The 19,742-nt window shown below is 49.4% G+C and overlaps 2 protein-coding genes across 9 annotated transcripts in view; one reads left to right on the forward strand and one right to left on the reverse strand.

The window, feature by feature from the left end:
- Olfm2 (olfactomedin 2) overlaps positions 1–19,742 on the forward strand; it is a 65,650-nt gene that overhangs the window by 30,147 nt on the left and 15,761 nt on the right. The window lies entirely within an intron of this gene.
- LOC110345924 (uncharacterized) overlaps positions 1–19,742 on the reverse strand; it is a 30,313-nt gene that overhangs the window by 6,441 nt on the left and 4,130 nt on the right. Inside the window, exons 3-4 of one of the 3 annotated variants that reach the window (XR_002389590.2) lie at positions 8,353–8,898; positions 7,303–7,473 (exon numbers count right to left, since the gene is read on the reverse strand). Coding sequence is in view for 1 of the 3 variants with exons in the window: in XM_087201537.1 (XP_087057663.1) it covers positions 7,303–7,443; positions 8,353–8,357 (146 nt within the window). In the remaining 2 variants the exon portion in view is untranslated. The remainder of the gene's footprint in view (positions 1–7,302; positions 7,474–8,352; positions 8,899–19,742) is intronic. The other 2 variants (XM_087201537.1, XR_015447525.1) reach the window with 2 other exon arrangements.

The following is a 19,742-nucleotide window of genomic DNA, read 5'->3' on the forward strand; positions in this document are numbered from 1 at the left end:
TTTTAAGTTCCTCAGCTGCTGGGCTGGGGAATGGATTCCAGGGCTGAGAGTGAAGGATGAAGACTTGGGAGAGGTAATTGTAGTAGCCCAAGCAAAACCCAGCGTTAGCCAGGCACTGGAGTGCATGCTTATAATCCTAGCACTTGGGAGATAGAGGCAGGGGGGGTGGCAAGTTCAAGCCCAACCTAGGCAACTTAGCAACTTAACCCTGTCTAAATAAATAAATTAAATAGAAAGGGGTGAGGATGTAGCTCTGTAGAAAGGCACTGGGTTCAAGTCCCAGTACCAGAAATGGAAATATCAATACCAGGACAAAAATAGTAGAACTGCTGTGCCCTGGGCCGATGGGCATGTGCCTTGGACACAGAGTTATGGGCCTTGCTGGTGGACCAGACATGAAGAAATTGGGAATAGGAACCAGAACAGTGTCATGAGGTGGTGGCTGGAGAGAAGCATGAAACCTAGGGAGAATTTCTGAAAGATACAGGAAATTGCTGGGTGTGGTGGTGCATGCCTGTCATCCCAGCACTGGGGAGGTTGAGGCAGGAAGATTGCTGTGAGTTTGAGGCCAGCCTGGACTACATAGTGGGACCTTATCTCAAAGTAAGCCCCCCCAAAAGATGGAAAGAGGCAAAGGGGCAGACATCAGACAGGTTACCGCACCTCTAATAGCCGGGAAGAGGCAATGGCTTGAACCCCCTTCTGTGCTCTATGGAAAGACAGGACCCCCCCCCCCCGCCCCGAGATTTCTGACTCCTTGACTTCCTGCTTCTGCTGAAGCAGAAGCGTGGCATCTGTGGCCTTCCATCTTTGCTCTGACCTTTACCAAGCCCAGGAGCTCAGCCTCCAAGGTCATGGAGGATGTGCAGGCTAGCCCAAGCCCCTCAAACCTGATCCTGACAGCAGCAGGGCCCTTTGTCCATCTGTGGATTTATTCAGCAAGCGCTCATGCATACTTATGTGCCATCATGAGAAAAAAGACCGTGAGCCAGACAGACACAGGGCATATGGGAGGCAGGTATTGATCACAGATTCACAAATAAGTATAAATCGCAGCTGCGATAACAGCTTGGAAGAAAAGATTATTGGTGTTCTAAGAGCTTCTAATAAGGAAATTTGATCTAATTTGGAAAGCCTGAGGAAGCAAGAGCTGAGATCCGCTGTGGGGAGGGTGAGGAGTCCTGGAAAAGGCGATGGCCTGTAAAAAGGTCCTGTGGTGAGAGGAAGTATGGAAAATGTGACAGACTAAAGGTGGCCTGGGGGTGGGAGGTTGGTCCCAGCTATAAGCAGAGGGGTAGGTAAAGGGCAGACCCATATGGTCTCGTGGTCATGTTATGTGTCATCTGTATTTTAAGGATAAAAGGAATCCATGTCAGGTGTGGTGGCTCATGCCTGTAATCCTAGCACTCAGGAGGCTGAGCCACGAGGATCACCATGAGTTCGAGGCCAGCCTGGGCTACATAGTAAGTTCAAGGTTATATAGTGAGACCCTGTCTCAAAAACAAACAAACAAACAATAAAAGAAACGCACCATGGGGTTTCACTTTGGAGGCTGTATACGTATATCATCATGTGTACACTGTAAAAGTTCCCCGAAACTGCCATGTGTAGAGTGGATTGGCCAGAAGAAAGCATAGATTGAGGTAGTCCAGATAGACTTTCTGAGTTGAGAAGATATCTTGGACTATTGGATGACAATAGAAATGGAGAACTTGTGTGGATTCTAAGAAGATCTGGGGCTTAAAGTCAACCAGATTGGTGAGGGAAGAAAATGGGGGTGAGGGTACTGCTTGGGTGTGTCTGCCCCCCTGACCTGGGGGATGGAGATGAAGACATACAGGGTGTTGGGTGAGAACTGGATTCAAGAGCAAAGAACTTAATGTTTCATGGTGAACATGTTGGGAATGAAACGCTTCAGAGGCACCTGGTGGGTTGGTCATGAAGTTGGATGAATGAATGGATTTGGAGTTCTGAGACATATTTGTATGTGGCATGGAGGCTTTGGTAGGAGCAAGAACCTGTATTGGTCAGTTGCCCCATCACTGGGACAAAACACTTGACACAATTTGAAGGAGGAAGAAAAGATTTAATTTCGCTCATGGTTTCAGAGAGTTCAGTCCATGGTTGACTGGCACCACAGCAGAAACATCATGGTAGAAGGGCCTGGCGGAGGAAAGCTGCTCACCTCATGGAGGCCAGGAAGCAGAGAGAGGGGAAGAGCCAGAGAGGAAGGGCCAGGGATCACATAGAGTCCCCAAGCTTGCAGCCCCATCGGCCACCCAGAAACATCCAGACCTGTGGTTTCCTAATCTCCTAGGTGTCTCAAGCCAATCAAATTGACAATCAAAATTAACTGTCACAGAACATTTAGAGAAGGATAGAGAGAAAGAGTTCAAGACTAAGGTAGAGTAATTGTCCCCAAGCAGGGAGCACTTTTGTACTCACGTGACCATCAGCCATATCTGGAGATGTTTTGTTGTCACATCTGGAAGGGTGGGATATGACTGGCATACAGGGTTGCTGCTTAGCATCCTATGGTGCACAGAATTCAGTTATCTGGCCCCAAGCATCAATAGCACCGATGTCAAGAAACCTCAGTGGAGGGGGATGTTTAATGGGCAGGTGGAGGAAGAGGATTCTGCCAAGGAGATGCATTGAGGTACGAGGGAACCATGCAAACATGTCTTAGTCTGTTTTCTGTTGCTGTAACTGAATGCCACAGACCAGGTGACTTATAAAGAATGGAAGTTTATGTAGCTTTTGGTTCTGGTGGCTGGGAAATCCAAGCGTAGATGGTGAGGAGCTTCCTTCTTCCTGTGTCATAGCATGGCCAGGGCATTGCATGATGGCACAGAGTAAGCTAACCAGAGAGAGTGCTCAGTGCAAAGAGCCTGGGTTCAATCCCCAACACCCACCCACCCCCCAAAAAACCCATAGGTGGAAATGAGGGAGTCACCAGTTAGAGTAAGTAAAGAAGTGGAGGCTGTTAGCATAGGTAGCTAGGAAGAGGAGAGAGAAGCAGGAGGCAGATAAAAGGAGTAGTTAAGCATGGCATGTTTTAATTGCTTCTTTTCTTTTCTTTTTTTTAATTGCTTATTTTCTTAAGAGGGACTTAAATTTCTCTAAAAACCAGTGAGAAAGTTCTGCTTCAGAGAGACAGAGACAGAGATAAAGAGAAACAGGGAGAGGTTGAATATGCAGGCTAAAGGTGAGATGGCTTGTGTGAGTCCCAAGAAGGCAGAGGGATCCAAGCGAGAAGGGCCCCATGACCATAGGAAGAGGACAGAATTCAGGGAAGGTTGGTAAATTGTGACTAGGGAGAGGGAGCATCCCATTTTGTGACTGTCATTTCCTCTGGGAGGTTTAGAGGGGAGACCAGGGAAGGTTGGAGGAAAAGACTGGGGGTTTTAAGCCTCCTTGTTCAGCATATGGTGCCCTGTGGTGGTGAACAGACAGACAGACAGACACACACACACACACACCTGGCACACAACCATGAAGTCTGGAACCCTGGCATGAGTTTCAGTCTCTGAGCCTGGGGACAGCTCAGAAGGGACATTTCTAGCTCTAGTGCCCATGAGGTAAGACTCAGGATGGCTTCCCATAAAGTCCCCAGATCTTGAAGATTAATACCATTTATGAAAGCTCATCAAGGGTTGGAGATTTAGCTCAGTGGTTTCGCCGCCTGCTGCACAAGCAGAAGGACCCGAGTTCGATCCCCGGTACCAAAAAAAAAAAAAGCTCATCAAGAAAGCTTTGTAATAATCTTTGAAAAAGACTCATAAAATTCACTTTAATGAGTTTAAGATAATGCCAATGGACGAGTAAAATCCCCTTACCCTCATTAATCCTGGGACACACCAGTCATTCGCAGTGAATATTTATCGAGGAGGCCCTGAGCATTGGAGGGAAATGCTTTATGAGAGACTAGATCCCCAGGAGCAGGACACAGAGTGAAGGGTGAATTAGGGCAAAGTGGACCCAGGTACTGAGATAGACCAGGCTCAGCTCAAGACCCAAGATTAATAAATTCAGGTCCTGGGACAGAACAGGGACATATCCCTGAGGTCTTAAGATACTCTATGATTGGCTTTTTTCAGACTAGAATCAAGCCAAAGCCCTGATAGACCCCAGGGCTGAACTTGGCTCTAGCGATTGACCAAGAGCAAGTGCAAGCCCAGGTCTATCAGTGCCACACTTGAGGTGAACTTGAGGTAGAAAAGGCCAAACCCTGAGCCTGGAATAGACCAGGGTTGAACCTGAGTCCTGAGCTAGACCAGGGCTAGACCCACATCCTGAGCTAGATCAGAGCAGAACCCATGTGGATAGAAGCAGAAAATGGGTTTATTTTGGGAAAGCAGTGGGAGGCAGGTTTGCCCTCTCTTCTTGTTGAACCACTTTCCCCAACTGTTGAGTGCCTCTGGGTTTAATGGCCATTGCAAATATCTCAGAATGTCCCGGGACTGATGAGGGAAAGAGTTTTTCATTTGCCAATGCCAGGTCATCCTAGGATCTGAGTTGAGCCAGCTCAGACCCATGAGCTGTTTTGTTATGCAGTAGCATAGCATAGCTTATGCTGACTGACACAGAGCCTACATGTGTGTGAGACTGAGATGTAACACTCTGTCCATACTCAGCTGAGTCACTCAGCATGGGAATCACTCAGAGAGGCTGTCCCTCCTTTCCATGCTGGCTGTGACTCTTCTGATACACTTGAGTGATGCCCCCACTTTACATGGGCTAACACACACACACACACACACACACACTCAGATGCTCACACCGCGGCAGACAATGCATGCATGCACGCACATTCACGTCAACCCATGCACATGTCTCAAGCACACAGCAGCACACTCCACACAGGCATGCACATTGACACACAGACCCTTGCACACACACACACACGCAGACCACAGTATGGTCTCACAAACACACTGCCTGCTGATCAGTCTACACACTCAGCCACAGACCCCCACATTGTGCCTCTTCCACATCTACCTACAATAGCACACAAGTGCAGGGATGTGATGGTATCTAAGAACAGTGCCCCTAGAATTGTGTAGTAGAAAACCCCCACCCTTCACACTCACATTTTCACATCTGTATATGGTCACGCTACTCAGTTAGTTTTACACACTCATTTACACATTCATACACTTGCTGATGCTTACACATATACACTTGTATATAGCTACACACTCACGCATGTTGGTATCATGGATACAGAGCTACATTTCAGCTTCACACAGTCACAGACTCTGTAATAGTCAGCATTGGGTAGGCTGTGCTGTGTAATAAAGCAGCCCCAAGTCTCAGTAAGAAAAATCAACCCAGTGAGCTTTTGGCTCCTGCTACATGAGTGTTTGTAGGGTCTCTGCCTATGTTGGTCACTCAGAGACCCCCGCAGATGGAGACTTCCCATCAACACACTCTTTGTTTGTTTATTTTTTTGGTACTTGGGATCGAACTCGGGTCCTTGAGCTGGTGCAGCAGGCGGCGAAACCACTGAGCTAAATCCCCGGCCCAACACACTCTTCTGTAATTGCTGATGCCAGAACAAGGCAGAGGATGTACTGGCTATCAAAGCTTTCTCCACAGGGCCGGCGATTTAGCTCAGTGGTTCCGCCACCTGACTTGCAAGCACAAGGTTCCGAGTTCGATCCCCAGTTCCAAAAAAAAAAAAAAGCTTTCTCCTGGCAGTTGCTTCCACAACACTGGCTAAAGAAAGCCCCATGGCAAGTGCTGGGAAAATACACTCTTATCATGTGTGTAAGAGAAAAGAACTAGAAAATCTGTCAACAGTTCCGTTGACTATCACAGTCTCTTACACACACACACACAACACACACACACACGCACACACCCCCATACAGACTGGTCCTGTCCCCCATCCTTGGGACAACGCAGGAGGCCACACATGCCTTCCTCAGAGTTTGTCTCTGGAGCCCCCGCCTCAGGGCCCATCAGAGGGGCCTCCCTGTCCCTCCCGAGCTGGGAGGGTCCCAGGAAATTGAATTTCCCACTGGAGCTCGAGCTGGAGCTGAGAAAACAGCTCAGCCACCTCCCATGCCCTGGAGTGGGTGGTATTTTTCCACAGACACAGGGGAAGAATAATAATAGGCATCGGAAGAGCTCTGTCTTGGCCATGAACAGCGCCAGGCTTGCCAGCTGCAGCTTGGAAGGGAAGCCCAGAGGGATACAGGCAGATCCCGAGAGGCCCCTGCTCCACACCCTCGCGGTCTGCAACACCACCACGGACCCTTGCTTTCCCCTCTCAGCCAGCCCTGCTTCTCCTCTCACTACTCAAATATTCCAAGGCAGGAAACCATGAATATTTATAGGGGCCTGGCACTTAGGGAGATAAAAAAAATTTGGAATTTATGAACTGGGATCCATCTATAAATAACAGGGCTGTGGCTGATGGGGTTCCTCCCTCACCCACTGATTCCTTCAAGTTCAGCTGCAGCCCCAGCCGAGCCTTGAAGAGTTACCACTGCTCCACACATGCACACATGCATGTGCACAGACATGTGTGTGGACACAGCCTCATCACAGACACTACATCCTCTGGTGTGCAGGCATGTTCACACTGAGCTGAGCACACAGACACACATTCACACCTGCCTGGGACTGGCCTGCTGTGTCCTTACACACACACACACACACACACACACACACACACAATCATCTCCAAGCACAGTGGATGTGAACACATCTAGGAAGCCTCCTCCATTCATATTCAGGCTGGTGCACACTCAGACCAGCACACACAACACACAGTTGTGCACAATTGAGAAGCCCATGCCCTGGCTCATGAGGCCACTCCTGGCTCCTCCAGGCCTCAATTTCCCCATCTGCATAAGGAGCATGCTGTGTCCTTACCTCATATGGTTACTGCACAGGGTTTTTTCTGAAGGTAGAACCCAGGGCCTCACCCATGCTAGCCAAGCACTCTTACCACTCCTGGTCCTTTTAAAACTTATTTTATTTTATTTTGAGACAGGGTTTTGCTAAGTTGCCTGGCCTGGCCTCAAACCCATGATCCTCCTGACTGAGCCTCCCGAGTAGCTGGGGTTACAAGTGTGTACCACCATGCCCAGCCACTGTGCAGATTTTTTAAAATATCAAGCAGGATGGCCAGGCGTGGTAGAGCAAGCCTGTAATCTCAGCACTCTGGGAGGCTGAGGCAGGAAGGTCATAAATTAAGTCCAGCCAGGCCAATATGGTGACTTAATGAGACCCTGCCTTGGAATAAAAATAGTAATAATAATAAAGGAATGGGAGAGAAGGGAGAGCTACCTGAGAACGGCTGATGGATTGCCTGGCAGGGTGGATATGACGTTGTCGGGTATCCGTGTAGACCCAGGACACCTCTGTGAACACCCTCTGCCATCTTCATTCAGCTTCTTGGGAGGCAGAACCGGGGTCAGGGTTTGGAGCCTGTAATTAATGGAGTGAGGGAAGCAAGTCCTGGGAAGAAATGGGTTGAGTAAAGATGAGGTCCCAGGTGACATCCACGCTTGGCCCAGTCTGCTGGGTAGGAGTGTCTAGAATGCAGACTGTACTGCGGTTATCTGACCAAGGGATATCACCATGGACTTTCTCGCCCCAGGCTCAGTCATTGTGGCCCTTCGGGGTGGGGATGCCTCACAGGCATCTGCGCGGTGCAATGGCTCCCAAAAGCCAAGGACCCGCTAGGTGAGGTGGTGTCTGCCTATAATCCCAGAACTCTGGGAGGCCAAGACAGAAGGGTTCCAAAAGCCAAGGGCACCTGGGGATGTAGCTCAGTGGTCCTGAGTTCGATTCCCAGTACCAAAAAAAAAAAAGCCAAAGGCAGGTATCAGGGGTCACTGCTTCTAGCAATGAGCCCCTGTGTGCAGCAGCTGTGGGGTGAGCACATGTCATCAGCAGGGGCCAGGCAGACCCTCGAGAGCATTTTCTATACCCTTGTGCTCCGATGAGGAGGGTCAGAGGAGCCCCAAGCCCTTTGCCAGTCAGCACAGGCATCTGACACCAGAACCTGTTCTCAGCTCTCTCAGGTTGAAAATCAGGCCAACTTGGCACAGAGGCTGGCCTGACATGGCTGAGGCCCCTCCCAGATTCGTTAGCTGCCAGAGACTCTGACCTCTGGTTCCTAGATTTTCCCTGGGAGTTGCAACAGGAGCCATAAGGAGCATAGGCTGCCCCCGATGAATCCAAGAATAGCTTGCTTTAATTCTCCCGTGACCCTAAAGCAAGGCACTGGGCTCATCTCCATTCTGGAGATGGGAAAAGCAAGGCCCAGGGAGGTTAAGTCACTTGCCCAAGGTCATACAGCTAGAAAGTGGATGAGGCAGGATTTGAACTCACTTCATCAGGTTTTGGGATCCGTGAGCTGCAGAGCTGCACTCAACTGACTTCAAAACCCAGATCCTTTTGAATCTTAGAAGAGAGGAGGGACAGAGAACTGTAAAGATACAGAGGTGGGGGGGGCTGACTGTCTGTGAAAGCTTTCTGCAGGTGGTGGTGTTTTATTCTGAGCCTTGAAGGCTGTGTGCAGTATTGAGAGTCCTGGAGGAGTGGGCAGGAGTTTGGCACAGTACAAACCCCGGCTTCACCACACCCCCGGCCCTGGGCTCCTGATCTCAGCTCTGCCTCTTAACACAAATCAAAGCAGTGTTGCTTCCAGGTTGGCTGGAAAAACCATAGAAATATTCACTGAGCATCTATGATGTGCTCAGTGCTGTTTTAGGCATCAGGTCCTTTGTGTTCCCTTCCTAGTGGGTTGTGTTAGTGTGATCTTCATTACCGTAATGAGATACCTGAGGCTGCATCACTTTATAAAGTAAGAAGGTTGGTTTAGGTCACAGTGCTGGAGGCTCAGCCCTGGCAGAGACCTCATTGTGGATGGTGTCACTGGGAAGGAAGAGAGTAAATCAAGAGACAGGAAATGAGAACAAGGAAGAAATCAGGATGGGGGGGTACTGGGGATTGAACCCAGGGTCTTTACACTGAGCTACATCCCCAGCCCTTTAAAAAAAATTGAAAGGTAACTTTAAAAATTAGTATATAGGGGCTGGGGATGTAGTTCAGTGGTTTTGCTGCCTGCTGCACAAGCACAAGGACCCGAGTTCGATCCCTGGTACCAAAAAAAAATAGTATATATTTGTGATACATAATAAGTATATCGTGGGGAATTGGCACATGTACACTACTGAACCATAGCACCGGTTATCTGCTACACTGCCCAAGAAATGTGTGATGTGGCTTCTGTCGTGACAAGTGCCAAGCAGGGAGATGCAGAGTGAAGGGGGCAATCGTGGAAGATGTCCCTGAGGACATAAGTTTTTAGCTAAACACCTAACTATGGACAAGAAGGACCCATCATTATCAATGTTCTTCCACAGGCTTGTGGAGTCCTGAGCAAATGTTCTATAAGTGAATATGTTGGTAGGTAAAACAACTTTAGAAAGACATCACCTGGGCTTTGAGTCCTGCGTGCTGGTCATTACCTTGTTCTGCTGGGTCACGCAGGGGCAGTGACCCTTGAAAACTACATTTCCCAGGTTCCCTTGCTCACCAGATTCCTGCTTGATTCAGCCAATGCGGGGGGGGGGGGGTGCCGTTTGAGTCTGGGGGGTGGGAGAAAGAGAGGCTTCACCAATCTCTTTGCTCCAAGACGTGACCTCACCTCCTCCCTGGCTCCAGCGCTGATCTCCGGGCTTCCAGCCTGGTGGCCCAAGGCATGATGCCAGCAGCACTATTTTTCTCTTTTCTCTGCCATCCATGGAGTGGCGACCGCTTCTAACAGTTGCTACCCTTTGGATTCCCCCTGCCCCCATGTCTTTCGTTTAGCCTTCTAGCTTCTGTTAAACTCGCTCTAAGTAGCCTGGCCTCAGTTTCCCCAACTGTCTGTGAAGACACAGCATACCCCTGCCCTGACTTTCCTCCCCCGGCACCCCCCCCCCTTGTACTGGGAAGCGAACCTAGGGACGCTTCACCCGTAAGCTGTATCCCCAGCCCTTTGTATTTCTTATCTTGAGACAAGGTCTTGCCAGGTTGCTCAAGCTGACCTTGAACTTGCGATCCTTCTGCCTCAGCCTCTGGAGTAGCCCAAATTACAGGTGTTCACGCCATGCCCCTGCCATGCCCTCCTGACTTTCCATTTCCAACATTCCCCGCGTCGTGCTGCTGTTCTGAGGTGAGCGGGGACAGTAACCTCAGTAGCCGACTCTTTTGCAGCAGTCACCACGTCTTGACTTTAATGATTTTTTTTTTTTTGGTACCAGGGATCGAACTCGGGTCCTTGTGCTTGCGAGAAAGGTGGCGGAAGCACTGAGCTAAATCCCTGGCCCGCTTTAATGATTTTTTGTTTGTTTTTTGAGACAGGGTCTCACTATGCTCCGGCCGGCCTTGGATTCGTGGCCATCCTCCTGCCTCAGCCTCCTGAGTGCTAGGATGACAGGCATGCGCCACATGCCCTTGATTTTAAACTCTGTGCACACTGACATTCATTTAACCTCCATAACAGCCTAAGAAGCGGGCACAAGTGTTCACCTCATTTTCCAGATGGGGAAACTGAGCCACAACAAGGTTCAAGTTGCTTGGCTGACATCACTAGGGCTAGAAGGTTGTGCTGCGAGGTCCCTGGTGTTGCACTGGGCTCACAAAGAGCTGGAGCTCTTAATCCTATTGCAGCAGGCCAGGCTCAGGAGGGAAGCAGCGCTGGGCCCCCTCTTTAACTGGATGGATGCAGGTGCGGAGGCCACAATGCGAGCTGATTGAGGGCCACTCTGGCCGGCCATCTGGCAGAACAATCCTGGCTCCTGCCGGCTCCTATCCAGCCTGAAGGAGAGGAGACAGAAGCCGCTCCTAGCTGCCGCTGGATCGATTTCCCTTCAAGTGGCCCATTGTCGCTGACAAAGGGCTCGGTGACCCGGGTGGCTAGCGCTGCCCCCTCCCTTTCCAGTGGAGGATGTGCCCAGAGGTGGGAGCCGTTTTCCCTCTTTCAGAGTCATTTCTTTGAAAGGCCTGGAAAATGCTGAAGGATGACTGAGTCGGCTCTGCAGTGCTTGCCTGGAGTTCCCCAGTGGATTTCTCTGCCTGTCCTCACTTGTATGCCATTGTGGGCCGAATCGTGTCCCCTACACACTAAAAATAATTCAAATGTTGATGTCTTAACCTCCCCCCCGCCAGTGCCCCAGAACGTAACTAGAGTTCAAGACGAGCTTTGAAAGAGGCACATTTTCTCCTCTGTATCTGCAGGTCCCTTTCTGTAAATTCAATCAACAGCACAGCAAAAGTAATCCCGCCTCTTCAGGAGGCTGAGGCAGAAGGATTCCAAGCATGAGGCCAGCCTAGGCAATTTATTGAGACCCTGTCTCAGAATTTTATACCTTTTTTTTTTGTTTTTTCAAATTGCAATGTAGCTGTCTGTTCTTGAACTTGTGGCAATCCTCCTGCCTCAACCTCCCAAGGGCTGGGATTACCGTACCACCACACATGGCCAGACTTCTTTTCTTGTCATCATCTCTTCAGCAAGAGAGGGTAGCAACTCCACACACAGCTTCTGCATTGTCCCAGGCATCCTCAGTCACCCTGAGATGAGTGGAAGCCCCTGGGAGGGTGCAGCTTCTGTGCCAGTGCTACAGTGTTTTCAGAAGGCACTCTGGCGTCCACAGATTTTGATATCCATGGTGGGGGCAGGTCCTGGAGCTGATTTGATGACTGTAATCAAATTTAAATGGGAGGATTTGTGTGGGGCTTAATCCAGTGTAACTGGGGCTCTCATAGGAAGAGGAGGGCTGGGTGTGTGGCTCCGGGGTAGAGTGCTTGCTGGGAATGCACAAGGCCATGGGGTCCATCCCCTGTTAGAGAAAGAAGGGAGGGGGGAAGCCACCACCTGCACCAGGCATGTTGGTGCACGCCTGTCATCCCAGCACTCCTAGGCTGAGGGAGGAGGATCGCCACAAGTGTGAGGCCAGCCTGGGCAACATAGTGAGTTCAAAACCAGCCTGAACTACATAGCGAGATCCTGTCTCAAAGGACCAGAGGAGGAGGAGGAGAAGAAAAAAAGAGGAGGAGGAATGAGAGGGGGAGGGAAATTAAAACAGACACACACAGAGGGAGGACAAGTGAAGATAAGAGGAGGTGGCCCCTGCAAGCCCAGGAGGCAGGCCTCAGAAGGAGCCAGTCTTGCTGACACCCAGATTTTGAACTTCAAGTCTGCAAAAGCCTGAGGCAGTCCGTTTCTCTTCTGTAAGCCGCCCAGCCTGTGGCACTTTGTTCTCACAGCCTAGCAACCTCCCACACACACCCTTTCTCACTTTTAAAATTTTGAGTCAGGGTCTTGCTCAGTTGCCCAGGCTGGGCTCGAACTTGAGATCCTTCTGCCTCAGCCTCCCTCAGTGGTGGGCTGACAGGTGTGCACCTCCACACCCAGCTTTATTCTATCTTTTACAACCTTGTTTTTTTTGGTACTGGGGATCGAACTCGGGTCCGTGTACTTGCAGGGCAGGTGGCGGAACCACTGAGCTAAATCCACGGCCCATAACTTTTACAACCTTGTGTGAGCCAGCTCCTGCCTGATGTCTCCTTACCACTGCATCATGCAGAGTCCTGGTGGAAAATATCAGCTCCTAAAGGCAGCCTGAGGAGAACTCAGTGAAACAGCTATTTCCAGAAATGCAGGCAGGGATAAGGGACCAGGCAAGGGGGTATTGAACAACCCCCAGGGTCTGCAACTGAGGCCAGCTACTGCCACCCCTAGGCCACAGTGTGACCGTGGCTGCAGGAAAATGCACTCATTTGCCAGGCTGCCACGGTAAAGCTGAGTTGTCCCTTGGTGGGGACGGGTTCCAGTGTCTGCCTTCAATACCAGAACTCACAAATGTGGAGACCTTTATATTGGATGGTGTAGTATTTGCATAGAACCTACATAGTCCTCCCACAGACTTTAAATCATCTCTAGATGACTTATAACACCTAACAAAATGTAATGGCTTTGGGCACCTGGTGTGATGGCACACACCTGTCATCCCAGCCCTGAGGAGGCTGAGGCAGGAGGATCACTGTGAGTCTGAGGCCAACCTGGGCTACACAGTGAGATCTGGTCTCAAAAAACCAAAACTAAAATAAAATGTGAAGGCCACATACACAGTTGTCATACTGTATCGTTCAGGGGATAATGACAAAAAAAAAAAAAAGGCTGTACATGTTCAGTATAAATGCACTTTTCCCCCAGTGCTTTTTCTTTTCCAGCCCTGGAAACTGGACCCAGGGCCTCTGTACTGAGCTACATCCCAAGCCCTCTTTTTATTTTTTATTTTGAGACAGGGTCTTGCCAAGTTATTTAGTTGCCCAGGCTGGGCACAAACTTTCGATCCTCCTGCCTCGGCCTCCCAGAGTGCTGGAAAGACTGTCATGCACTACCACACTCAGCTTTTCAACTCTTTGTTGAGCAACTTTCAGGACTCTGTGTACCATGCCTGCTCCTACTAGGGTGGAATCTTGGTGAAGGTGGCAATCTCTACCCATCTTTTTTTGGGGGGGGATACTGGGGATCAAACTCAGGACCTTGTACTTTTGAGGCAGGTGCGGCACCACTGAGCTAAATTCCTACCCATCTTGTTGATGGAGTATCCCAGAGTCCGGACCACTGCCTGGCACGCAGTCGGTGCAATGGTGCGATGGTGCACCTACTGTGTGAATCTTGATTGGCTACTTGACAGGCTTGAGAGATGCCTGGGAGATGAGTAAAGCACACTTCTAGTTGCACTTGGGTGGCCGATGGGGCTGCGACCTTGGAGACTCTCTGGTCCCTGGCCCCTTCCTCTCTGGCTCTGCTGCTCCCTGCTTCCTGGCCACCATAAAGTGAGCAGCTCTCCTCCACCAGACCCTTCTGCTATGATGTTTCTGCCTTGGAGCCCGCTTACCATGGACTGAGCTCTCTGAAACCATGACCCAAGCTGAACTTCTCCTCCTTCAAGTTGCAGGTGTTGGGTATTATGTCCCATGGCAAAAAGTAATAATAATTTTTAAAAAGCTCCAGCTGGGGATTTAGCTCAGTGGCACCATGCCTGGCTCCCAAGCATGAGGTCCTGAGTTTGATCCCAGATACCAACAACAACAACAAAATAGCTCCAGCTGGGCATGGTGGCAGATACCTACTGTCCCAGCACATGGGAAGTGGAGGCAGTAAGATCACTGCAAATTCAAGGCCAGCCTGAGCCACATAGTAAGACCCTGTCTCAGAAATCCAAAAAGTAAAAAAAATAAATAAAAGTGAGAGAGGGCTCCAAAGTCAGCCCTGTTTGTACAGCTCCCTGTGCTTCTCCTGTTCCGGCTGTCACACCCTCTTATAATTGCCTCTTTGCTGTCTCTCTCTGGGCTCATCTGTGACTGCGGCTCGGCTGGCAGAGCAGCGCAGTCCTGTCTGCCTCCCAAGAAAAACAGCCGCGGGCGCCACAGTGTGCTCTGCACCGCAGCTCTGAGCACTTTGCATATATCAGCTCCCTGCAGCCTCAAAATGCCAAGGTTGCTTCCCCATTTGAGAAATGAGGAAACTGAGGCTCACAGACAGTAAATCACTTGCCCCTGGCAATGCAGAGATGAGATTTAAGTGCAAACTCTCCAGCCTTTTTTGTGTGTTCCCAATCAGCAAACATTTATTTATTTTTAGTGCCATAAGCCAGCAGGGCATGGTGCTGCATGCCTGTAATTACAGCATTCTGGGAACCTGAGACAGGAGGATCGCAAGTTTGAGTCCAGCCTGTGCAACTTAGCAACTTAGTGGACCCTGTCCCAAAATAAAAAGGGCTGGGGGTGGAGCTCAGTGCAAAGACCCTGGCTGTAATCCCCAGTGCTGTGTTAAAAAAAAAAAAAATTTCCTGAGCAATTATATCACACGCACTCAAATACTACACTACACTGGTGAATCCATTTTAACATACGAACAACCTTTTAACACCAGTGCTGTTCTTAACCTCCTGTGACAGCTGGGGAAGCTGAGGCACAGGATAGTAAAGTCACTAGCCGAGGTCACACAGCAGAGTTTGGATTTGAACACAGGACCACGATCCAAGGCAGCTGGGGGATAGAATGCCTTTGCAACCCATTTCTTGAAACTGAGAATCCAGAGGTGCAGCCCAGGGATAAAAGATTTCAACCCCCAAATTAACTAGGCACCCCTGGAGTTCCCCAAGTTCCTGAGGATAGAGCCCAAGGCATCACATGTTAAGATTTTATTTACTCTAATTTTTTGGTTTTTCAAGACAAGGTCTTGCTATGTAGCTCAGACTGGCCTGGAACTTGCATCGATCCTCCTGCCTCAGCCTCCAAGTAGCTGGAATTACAAGTGTGCTCCACTGCCCACTATCCCTTTGTTGAGCCATTAACTGGCAGGTTGATCCTGTGCCACCTTCTCTGGGCACTTGCTGTCCTCGATGTCCAACCCTTGAGGTCTCCCTCCCTCTGGCCCCTCACAGTCAAGCCCTCCTTCCATGCAGGGGAGTCCCTGACTATCAGCACAAATGCATCCACAGCTATGGAAGATAAATTTTCCCCACAACGACCTTTTCCATGAGCCGCCGGATTGATTTCAGAAATCCATCCCCAGCCGAGAGGCCCGGCCCCAGCCCCCACCGCCTGCCCTGATGGCTGCAGATTTATACTCTGGTCAGAAATTGAATTCCTGTAAGTTGAGGGAAGTGTCTAAAAAGCTCGCTCAGGCTCATTTTTACTTCTGACAAACTTCAGGCAAGAGATTAAACCTAGCTCTTCCACTGCAGGGACACAGGGACAGGTGGCGGAGAAATGACCTCCCCTCTGGCATTCTTCTTGCATTCCAGGGCTGAGAGATAAAAAAAGCAGTCAGAGCTTTGGGCCTACCTGGTTCCCAGGGATTCCTGTTTCTCAGCAGCCAGGCTTTGTGTTTTCCAAAGGCTGGCAGCCTGGTCCCCGGGGCAAATGCGGAGCCTTTCAGAGGGGCCAGGAAATAAAACCATCAATTTATCTCCATTACCAGCTCAGCTTAGGCCACTTGGTGGAGCCTCATTAAGAGTCCTTGGGAAGCCAGGCATGGTGGTGCATACCTGTCCTCGAAGCACTCTGGGAGGCTGAGGCAGGAGGATCGCACCCACATTCCAGCCCAGGCTGGGCAACTTAGCAACTGAGACAGACCCTGTCTCAAAATAAATAAAAATTTTAAAAAGATAAAAAAGAGCTGGGGATGGAGCTCAGTGTGAAGGCCTTGGGTTCAATCTCCAGTAGTGCAAGAATAAATACATAAATAAATAAAAATTCCTTGGGAGGACCCCTCTCTTGTGTTTTATTGCAGAATCCTCATCCCAACCTAGGCCACAGCCATGAAAGCCTGGGAAGGAGAAGCAGACAGACAGATATCTCCCCCCACCCCGCCTTGAAAAAAATGAGCTGTCTGACACAAATGTCTGGCTCGTCTTTGGTTCAAAAGTCCCTAAATATTAAAGAAATGAATCCTTGATGTCTACAAAGAAAGGATCAAAAACGAATCTCTCTGCAAAGAGAAGGGCTTTTATGTACCTATGAAGGTTTCTAGATCTTGCCTCTGGGAGGGATGCCACAGAACATGGGGTGCAGCAAGCAAGGAAGATCGAATGGTAACTCATGGATTCATTCATTCCGAAGCTGAGTCATAGGCAGGGGGCTTCCGGCCGGGAACACTGGGGCCAGGAATGCTTTTTTCTTTCTTTCTTTCATTTTTCTTTTCCAGTACTGAGGATCTAAGCCAGGGCCTTTCTCTACCATTGAATTACAAGTTTACTTTCTGCCCTTAAAAGCCAGGGGGAGTCAGATGTGATGGCACACACCTGTCATCCCAGGACTCTGGGAGGCTGAGGCAGGGGGATCGAAAGTTCCAGCCACCTGGGTAACTTAGCGACTTCGCCAGACCCTGTCTCAAAATAAAAAAAAATAAAAAAGGCTGGTGGAGTGTAGCTCAGTGTGAAGGCCCTGGATTCAATCCCCAGTAACACAATAATAATAAATAAAAATAAAGCCAGTTGGGGCATTATTCTACAAAACCCCTGCCTCATAGTCCTCAAAACGGTCAAGGTAGTGAAAGATAAGACTAAGAAATGGTCCCCGAACAGTGGAGACTAAAGAGCTGCAATGATTTAATGCAACGTGGGATCCTGGATTGGTTTGTGGACCAGAAAAGAAAAAGACCTGAGTGGGAAACGGGAAGATTCACACACAGTCTGAGCTGATTCTCCAGGAAGGTGGCATCTAGGCTGTGACAAATGTGACGCAGTTATGTAAGATGCTTATGGAGGGGCAGCTCCCGCGCTGTGTGGGGGAACTAATACTTAATTTTCTTGTGAGGGCTGGGGATTTAGCTCAGTGGTTCCGGCGCCTGCCTCAAAAGCACAAGGTCCTGAGTTCGATCCCCGTGCCAAAAAAAAAAAAGGATAGACATTTTGGGCCAGGATTTAGCTCAGTGGTTCTGCTGCCTGCTTCCCAAGCACAAGGTCCCGAGGTCGATCCCCGGTACCAAAAAAAAAAAAAATTTTCCTGTGAATCTAAAATGATGTCAAAATAAAAGTTTATTAGGGAAAAAATCAGCAGGAAATCTGTGACAGTTCTGGAACTGTGCTGGTTCTGTGTGTAGGTAATAAAAGCTCCGATGACTGTGTGCGTACTCTGCCAGGTGCCACTATTGTCTCTGATTCACGGTCTCTAATTCATAGCATCCTCAGCACGCACCCCTGAGGTCACACCATGATCACCTCAGCAGGGCTTTTTGGTTTTTTGTTTCGGTACTGGAGATTGAACCCAGGGCTTTCTCACTGAGCTACATTCCCAGCCCTTTTAAAAATTTTTTATTGTGAGACAGGGTCTCTTGCTAAGTTGCCCGGGGTGGGCTTAACTTGTGATCCTCCTGCCTCAGCCTCCCAGAGTGCTGGGATTACAAACGTGCACCACTACAGCTGGCTGTGACCTCAGCTTTTAGATGATGCGGTGGTTTGGATATAGTTTGAGTGTGTCCCCGCAGAGTTCATGTGCTGGAAGCTTGGCCCACAGTCTTGAGGTGATGGAGCCTTTAAGAGGTGGGGCCTAGTGGGAGGCTCTCGGGTCAAAGGGGCATGGCCTTCAGAAGAGATGAATGTAGTTACCTCGGGCCCAGTTAGTTTTCCAGAGAGCGGGTTGTTATACAAAGAGAAAGCTTGGCCCCTGGACCACACTCACTTCACTGTGTGACCTCTGCCCGTCACACTCCCACCATAACCATGCCTCAACAAATACCCCTCCAAAAAGAGGGGGTGGGTAGAGAGGTTAAGCCACCTGCCCAAGGTCACACAGAAAGAAGCAGGTCAGAATTTGGACCCAGACTGTGCTGTTGGACTCTACAGCTAACAGTGCATTCGCGGGTATTAATTTATTTTTTTCCCACCGATATTTATTGAGCAGCTAACGTCCCCCCTCAAGGACCAGACAAGCTGAGCTCTTCTAGGCCTTTCAGGGGTTTCAATCCAGGCAACTGTTTATGCAGATGATGGAAGAGAGGACAAACTAAACAAAGGATGGAAAAAAACCCAGAGATTGGGAACCATAGAGCAGGTCTCTATATCCCTGAGAGTGGAGCCCAGAGAGAAGAGGGGGTATAGGCAGAGGCCAAGATTGTGTGTGCAGTGGGAGACGCAAGCACACTGTGTTCAAGAGGCAGACAGCTTGAAATACTCCTGGCTGGGCCAGGGAAAAAAGGTCAGTGGTGCCGCCGCCTGCCTGGCAAGTGCAAGGTCCCCAGTTCGATCACTGGTACAGAAAGGAAGGAAAGACAGTCTCCTGCTTCTCCCTTTGCCCCTCCCTCCCTCCCATCCTTTATGAGCGCCTCACTGGCTGAACCTTCCCTGAAGTCAGAGAGCAAGGGGGTGTGGGAGATGTAGTTCCCATGCATGCAGAGCTGGGCAGGAGAAGGAAAAGGAATGAATCTAAGAGCAGCTGGTAACTGAGCAGTCCTTTTCCCATGCACTGGGTGCATCTCTTTTCTATAGCACCAGACAGAGCAGATGAAAATTCAGTCTCAAACAGCTTGCAGTTAAATGTGTGTGTGTGTATCTCTGGGTAGCTGGGAGGAGGGCAGTTTTTACTGCCGTTTTGCTAATGACAAAGACAAAGTGATCTGCTTGGGGACATACAAACAGGAAGTGGCAGATGCAGGTCTCTGAACATTCATTATGGTTCAATCTGATCGGGTCCTTATGAAGACTAGAGAGAAATTAAACTGCAAAACACTTAGAACATGGCATAGCTCAGAACACATGTGCAATAAATGGTTGTTTATTATTATTGTTATTTATTGCTGCCATGGTGATGCTAAAGAACCTCTTCTTGCATGGGATTGTCATAACCTGCTGTCAGAGGACTCGTTGTGTTTGTGTGTGTGTGTGTGTGTGTGTGTGTGTACCAAATACTGAAGGAACATTTGAGAGAGCTTATTCCAAGTCCTGCTACTATAACAAAATGCATGAGGCTGAGTAGTCTATAAAGATGAAAGGTTTATTAGCTCACAGTTTGGGGAGCTGAAAGTCCGAGACTGAATGGCCCTCCTGGTTTGGCCTATGTAAAGGCCTCATGACTAATGGCATCACAACAGCCGGAACACTCAGAAGGGGTCACACTGAGACAGAAAGTCACAGCGATTCACAGGCCAAAGTTGCTCCTTTTATAACCCATTCTCATTTCAACCCTTTTATCACCTGTTTTCTCCTTGAATCAGCATT

Source organism: Heterocephalus glaber, unplaced genomic scaffold, assembly GCF_053883595.1.
Source record: "Heterocephalus glaber isolate CG9 unplaced genomic scaffold, H.glaber_assembly_v1.0 deba00001760, whole genome shotgun sequence".
Classification (NCBI taxonomy): Eukaryota; Metazoa; Chordata; class Mammalia; order Rodentia; family Bathyergidae; genus Heterocephalus; species Heterocephalus glaber.